This window comes from Ranitomeya imitator, chromosome 6 (assembly GCF_032444005.1).
Source record: "Ranitomeya imitator isolate aRanImi1 chromosome 6, aRanImi1.pri, whole genome shotgun sequence".
Taxonomy (NCBI): domain Eukaryota; kingdom Metazoa; phylum Chordata; class Amphibia; order Anura; family Dendrobatidae; genus Ranitomeya; species Ranitomeya imitator.
Window position 1 is genome coordinate 66,485,126 of NC_091287.1, and position 7,556 is coordinate 66,492,681.

Genomic DNA, 7,556 nt, shown 5'->3' on the forward strand with positions numbered 1-7,556 from the left:
AGCTATTATTGTAGTAGTAGCAGCAGGAACATAATAATGAATATTAGTAGTAATAATACAGATAATAAGATAATAATAATTGTTGTTATTATTATTATTATTATTTTAGCACCACTATAGTAATTATTGATAGAAATAGTAATTATACACCTCAGCTAGAACATAATATAAACCCCCCACACCATATAAACATATAAAACAAGGCAGCTGTATACATAATAAAACGGTTTATTGGATGCATTTTTTTGGAGGACCGAACACACACAATGGAGTAATCTCTTTACAAACACCAGGTGAACAGGGGTAAAAAATAAAGTTTGGAAAGGTAGAAATGATCTCATACTGGACATTCTTGGCAATAAGAATCTGCCCCCCAGGAGGGTCACATACATAGAACAAGATACACGGGAATTCCAGTAATTCATGGGAGTAAAGAAAAATGCAAAAAAAGTGATTTTAAGGCAAATAGAAACATTCATCATCAGAGGTGGCGACCAGTCCTGACTTGGCGTTTAATGGGGCACAAATCTAGATTTTGTGTTATATCTTTTTGTTGTTTTTTTTTTTTTTTTTTACAGAACATTCAACTTTTATTGGCAACAGAAAGAAATGAAGAACAAAAAAAAAAAATATGTAAAGCAGAAAGTTTCATGAAAATGTCAGACATTTTATTTACACCGTGATACATTGTAAAAATAAGTCTAATTCTTCTATGTTGTGATGAGCAAACACTGATGCTGACTGATTGTATTTACAATGGCTGGTGAATAATAGAAAGGTACAGAGTCACCTCCTAAATACCACATGAGAGATCCCTAGAATGGGGGATACCTGTGAATAGAATGGGATCTGAATAGATCTTTCATTGTATCCCATCACATTTGGGGGAAATACTAATAATACCCTCACTGCAATGAATGGGACAGCAGACCTATAAATAAAGCCACAATCCCCTGATAAAAAAAGCAAGGAGATCACATTAGGTTTTCTTCACTGCCTGAAGTCGATCCCCGCACTGTTCGTATACAGAGGTATATTGAGCGTTATATTCCCAGCTCTGAGATCGCAGGGGAGTGCTGGGCATACTCTGATCCTACAGAAATTGCCACAAATGGCATTTAAATATGGTGGAAATTATGCAGGTTGATTTTTTTTTTTTTTTTTAGTGAGAGCAGGAGGGAAAAATGTCAACATTCATTTTAAGAGTTTCTTCTCTGCTCTGACATAAGCTAGTGTCAGGCTGGTCAGGAGGAGCAGTGGGTATTGGTAAAGATGGCTATTTGGGAAGTGACTGGGTAATTAGGGGGGTAGGGCCTTCAGATCGAATGCTACATACAGAAAATAGCCTCCTCTTGCTGATTGGCTGCCATTGGATCCTATGAAGAACGTTGGGACGTTTTAAATCGCATCTTGTGATCACCTTCCTAGCAGGATCTGATATTGAGATCCTATACATATCCATTTTTTTCTAGTGCTGATCCTAATATTATCACATTCTGCTAATACCCCTGGATCTGATGATGCTCTATCCCTCTTACTCTCTGCCCTTGATCATACTCTATTCTAAAACTGTTCTTTTCTGATTTTTGATCATTGACCCCCATTCTCCGGCGATCCCTCTCCTACTAGACCTGGTAATCTACTCTCTTCTTCCTGAGATCCCCATTTATTCTAGTCTTGATCCAGACCCCATCATCTCCAAAAACCCCATTTTGAATCTGATTTTAAAAGCTCAACCCCCCCCCCCCCCCCACCCCCATTCTAGAATAAATTAAAATCCTCTCTCCTGTTCATCTGCAGAGATTTCCCCTCTGGATCTAATATATCTGATGAAGGATCGGATAGATCCACTCCCAGCTGTTTCTGATATTGAGATCCCCCTCGGTTCTGATGTTGTGGCCACCCCCTACTTGTTCAGACTCCCATCCTCCTGGTTTCAATGCTGAGCTCCCTCCTTCCTTCCCCTTTCTTGTTTTCAAGGCAATTAACAAATAATAAAAAAAAAAGAAGCTAAGTGCAAAACTAAATATCAACCCTCCAAGTATAAATAAAATCATAATCTGCGACTCTTTACACAGCTATAAACATTTTTTGTCTTGAAGTAAAAGAAAACAAAAAAAAAAGTACATGTTTAATACAATGCAATAAAACATCGTTCCTGCTTTTTTTTTATTTCAACACAAAAAATTATAATATAAAACATAGGACAAATATTAGCTATTTTTCTTCTTTTTTTTTTTTTAATTCACAGTAGTGCGAAAAAAATGCAGCAGTTAAATCTTTGGACTTTAGCAGAACGCTTCATGTCTTCACTGTCCAACCACAACAGCCAGAACATCGCTTAGTAGAAAAAAATAAAATAAAATAATAAAATAAAGCCTAAGCAAAAAAAAAAAAAAAAAAAAAGAACCAACAAAGATAGATTCTGCTCCAGAAAATCAAAGAAAAAAAAAAGTTCTTGGGAGAAATATTTTGTAGTTTAAGTTTTTAATGATTATTATTATTGTTATTATTTTTTGCCTGTAAATTATATTTACATAGAATGTTGCGACCTTTTTTCTCCTCTGTAGCGCAATGCTGGTATATTGTTTATCACTTTGATACTATTCCCCACTCCTTGTATATTTCTTATTTCGTTTAAATTATTGCATTGTAAGACTTTGCCCCACTGCCCTGGCTTCTATTCGCTGTCTGATTTGCTGTCCTTGGAAGTGGTGGAGTGGTTATAGAGTCCTTGTGCCATCAAGTGCAGTGCCAGGGCGTTTTTGTTCCCTGTGGCTTTCTTAATCTTAGCTCTCTTATTCTGAAACCAGATTTTTATCTGAGATTCGTTAAGATTCAGTTCCTGAGCCAAACTTTGTCTTCTCTGCTCGGTCAAATACCTGTTTGTCTGAAATTCAGCTTTGAGCCTCTGGAGCTGTTCTGCAGTGAATGCTGTCCTGGGCCTCTTGTCTTCCTTAGTCACTGTCTTCTTCTTTGGTTTGCGAGATCTTGGACCTACACAATATACAAAAAAAACAAACAAAAAACACTGATTAAAATCTACTATAACAAACCAATAAATAATATAGCAAACCATACTATGCATGATATAATAATCCAGTAAATATGTGAAAGTAAAGCATTTATAACAGTTATTATTATTGTTATTACTCTTGGTTATTTGCAGTGCTCTTTAAAAAAAATAAAAAATAACTTGTTCTCCTTACATTTAAAGGAGGTTTTGTCAACTTTTGTTTGCAAAATACAAGTATGTATTTATTTAAAAATAATATATTTATAATACTGTGAAATTCTAAATTTCTTAAAATATATTACTCCTACAGAAATGAACAGGTAGACCATGGGAGAATGTAAATGTAGGTAATTATTTCTTATTTTATGCTGGAATGTAGTAAAAATAGTAAGACCATGGCTGACAGAATGGTATATTAATATCAATGAATAATTGATTAATAATTGAATAATAATAATAATAATAATAATAATAATAATAATAATAATAATAATAAAACAATAATAATAATAATAATGTGTATTATGGCTTCACAGTTGTGCAGAATGCAAACATTAATGATATATTAATGTGAATGAATAATTGACTAATATTAATAATAATAATCATAATGTGTATTATGGCTTCACAGTTGTGCAGAATGCAAACATTAATGATATATTAATGTGAATGAATAATTTACTAATAATAATAATAATAATAATAATAATAATAATGTGTATTATGGCTTCACAGTTGTGCAGAATGCAAACATTACTTAATGATATATTAATATGAATGAATAATTGATTAATAATAATAGTAGTAATAATAATAATGTGTATTATGGCTTCACAGTTGTGCAGAATGCAAACATTACTTAATGATATATTAATATGAATGAATAATTGATTAATAATAATAGTAATAATAATAATGTGTATTATGGCTTCACAGTTGTCCAGAATGCAAACATTACTTAATGATTAGTGATTTCTTTGTACATCAGACCCTATACAGGGTGAGTGTTATTTCCAGTCCAGTCCTCCTCCCTCACTTCTCCCCCTCACTTGTGCCCACAATCCCCTCTCTCCACTTGAAATATTAACATCACACATACATTAGTCATTCAGACCAGCTAATTATTTGCTTCACGTTGCCCACCGTATCTGTTTAATAATGAAACATGCTATAAAATGGATGTGGAGGAAAGTGTTCGCTGAGGGGCTCCTTTCTCATCTGCAGGACATTTTTCGTTTATTGCATTAGTATTATTTGTTCTTTTTTTTTTATTCCTGCTTTCTGGGTTTGTGACGTGGGTGCATTAGAAGCAGCGCCGAGTTTTTGATTTATAATTGTAGAAGTGAAAGGGCAAGCTGGGACTTGTGGTTGCCAGATATTGATCGCTTGGGACGCCAATCAATGCCAGAAACATCGTTCTCAATCTATGTCGCTGTCCTGGTCTCTGTGGCTTCTCCTGGGTTTGTTCTTTCTCACCCTCCATCCTGGGCCTCGTGCAGCTGATGCGACCCCTTATCCTAAATGTGTGGGATCCAGTAATAAAACGATTGAAAAGGATCAAGTTATTGGATCCCCCATGTTCTTCCATTCGCAGCTCTTAGCTGAAGACTCATTTTGATTCTCTTTGCTTCCCTCCTCCATCTTCCCATCCTTGTGCTCCTTTCATCTCCATATCCCCCTGATCCCTCCCTCCTTCCAGCTCTCCCTTGCCCCTTTCTTTTACCATCATGCCCACACTCACTACCTCAGTGCCTTCCTCTGTACCCTCCTGCCTGACACCATGCACCCTGCTATATGTGCCCACATCTCACCTCCCTTCCTCTGAGCCTTGTGCACGGTGCATGCGCCTCTCCCTCCAGCCATCCAGTTTTTTTACGCACAGCCATACACGTGTTTTTACTATAAGCTGCCATCACTTCAGCAGCCTCCCTCACCCACAGATCAGAGCAGGGACACGTGGGCTCCAATGCTGCTCTTCATTGGGAAAATCCTCCTCCAATGTATAGTAACAAGCAATATATTCTGCAGCTCCCATTACAGTGCAGCTAGCAGTGCAGTCCCATGCAAATCCTAATCTCAATCCCATCACTTTGTCTAATGATCGAATTACACAATTCCAAAGTCTCTAATTGCATCTTATTGCATTTTGGTGATTGCAAAAAAAAAAATTGCATAATTAAAAATAATAATAAGAATAAAAACAGCAACCAGATGCTGAATATTTATATTCATGTTGGTATAAGCGTGTGCTGTATATGGACACCCAGATTAAAAGTGAAGTCTTTGAAGTCGCAAATGCACATTATGTATACGGAAAATCCCAGATCATAAATAATTCTACTATTAGACCATTCCATTATTGAGAAAGAGATGGGGGACACTACCTGGAGTCCACAAAACTGCTATTTAAAGAGGTAGAGTTCATAATGAATATATTACATACAAATGCTAAAAGGCAAAATAATACACTTAATAAAAAATGTGTGTGTATATATATATATATATATATATATATATATATATATATATATATATATATATATATATATATATATTAATTTCGTCCTGTATGTTCATGTTATATTGTTATATTGTGTTACGATTCAAGCAACCAAAATGGGAATGGAGAAATAAAATACATATAAGTATTAGACAAAATAATAAATGTCAAAAATAAATATAAAAGTGAACCAATTTGTGATAAAAGTGAATTAATTAAGATTTAAATTATTGTATTAATTTATTTTAGTGCAAGGTACATGGGAGACAACCTAAATTGGAGAACGGTACATTTTGGCCTGTGCCACCTTCATTTTGGAATGATTATACAATAATCAGCAGCAGATAGGACAATAGAAGGCAATGTGTGGCTGTAAAGACAATATGCATATATCATTTATATGTGTATATGTGTGTGTTTTTTATGCCTAGAGATATATATTGGTGTCTTCGCACTGCGTGGTTGGACATCAGTAAGAGTCAAAGCCAAGACTCTGTGACAAATCAATTGCGTAAGAAAAATTAAGCCCCAAATAATGTCGAGTTTAAAATGCAAAGGCTTTTACTATGGGTAATTGTCGCTAATTAGCTGTTTAATTAAAGCTAAAAGAAGATCTTGGCAATTTGCGATTTTCGATGGTGCGTGCTGCAAACAGAAGGGCTTCTTGGAAGAAATGAGCAATTCTTTGCTGTAGGATAAATGAGCTGAAATGTTCTCCTTCCCTGAGACGTCTCATAGTGTGGCCAGGTTCCTATGGATGAGGACTAATTCCATAAAGGCAAGCTCTTACCTGACGAAGGTCTGTCTGAGTACCTGGTGCAGTAGACCCAGGCTGGCCACAGCATGTTCTGCTGGTTATTGGTTGAGCTGGCTTGAGAACTATCAGAGTCTGAGCTCAAGGAATGGTCTCCGCTGATGCCTCTGGGTTTAAGGGGTCCTTCTATGCCCACCTCGATTTTCTTATCTCCAGTAATTGCTTTGGATGCCCCTTCTCCCTCTGTGATGCCAGCAGTGCCCCTGTGCTGCCCAGTCTCTGCACCGGATCGAGCCACCACACTGTCCCTGCCCGAGAAGAGTTCATCCTGCTGGACAGCTCCTTCCTTCCTCCTCCCAAACTCCGGCCGCAGGATATTATCAATAAAGAAGTTTGTGATCCTGTGATGGGGCTGGTGGTTCCCTGGACCCTGGAGCAGCGGCAGGATCCCCCTGCTGGACTCCTCTCCTGACTCCTGCTGCTGCTGCTGTTGTTGCTGCTGCTGTTGTTGCTGCTGCTGTTGTTGCTGTTGTTGCTCCACTTCCCTGTGATTTTGGTCATTTTCTTCCATGCTGTAATTCCACAAGCTGCTTCTAGGTTTAACCCTTTCTACTGCCTACTCCTCCAAGTGAAGCTGCACATTCAAGGCTCCACTGTCAGTGTGAGGAGGCTCTCAGAGAGGGGCTTTCTTTATCGGGCTCCTGTAGGTGGAATATTACTGCTTCAGTGCTGCGAACCCAAGCATCCTCCTGCCAAGGCTCCTACTCCTTCCTTCCACATCCAGGCAGTCAATCCTTCAGGAAGCCCAGTGGCAGCACAGGATGGATGCCTGTACAGCATGCGGGCACCAACCCTGCTCCGGGCTGTGAGGAGCATAGAGGAGAAACAATACGGAGTGCAGCAGGACAGGAGCTCAGGAGACCGGGCGAGCTCCCACGGGGACCGGAGGCATAGGCACAAGTGGCAGAGAAGTCCCCGGTGCCGGTGTGCCAGGCTCTGTGCTGGGGATAATTGGACGAGCACTCACTGGACCTGGAATACTTTCACTCTGGATTTTTGTTCTTATTTTTAATAGAAGCCTCAAAGTGACGTGGGAGCCCGGTAGCCTGGACACGTGCCTGCAGCCAATGGGCGAGCAGCCCCAGGTCACGTGAATGCGATCCCGAGGAGTAAATTGACAAGGCGAATTCCACTCCCCCTGTCCCCCTCCTCCTTCATTCTCGCCTTCTCTCCTCCCCCATCCTCAGCCCTCTTCTCTGCTTTAAAGATGCAGCTTCTAGGATGCA

General features: G+C 38.5%; 1 protein-coding gene across 1 annotated transcript; it reads right to left on the reverse strand.

The window, feature by feature from the left end:
- Positions 1 to 547: 547 nt before the first annotated feature.
- Positions 548 to 7,320, reverse strand: EN2 (engrailed homeobox 2). Its single transcript, XM_069729740.1, has 2 exons — positions 6,307 to 7,320; positions 548 to 2,997 (listed from the first exon to the last, which is right to left on the reverse strand). The coding sequence occupies exons 1-2, from the start codon at positions 6,839 to 6,841 to the stop codon at positions 2,681 to 2,683; spliced, it is 852 nt and encodes a 283-aa protein (XP_069585841.1). The 5' UTR covers positions 6,842 to 7,320; the 3' UTR covers positions 548 to 2,680.
- Positions 7,321 to 7,556: the final 236 nt, after the last annotated feature.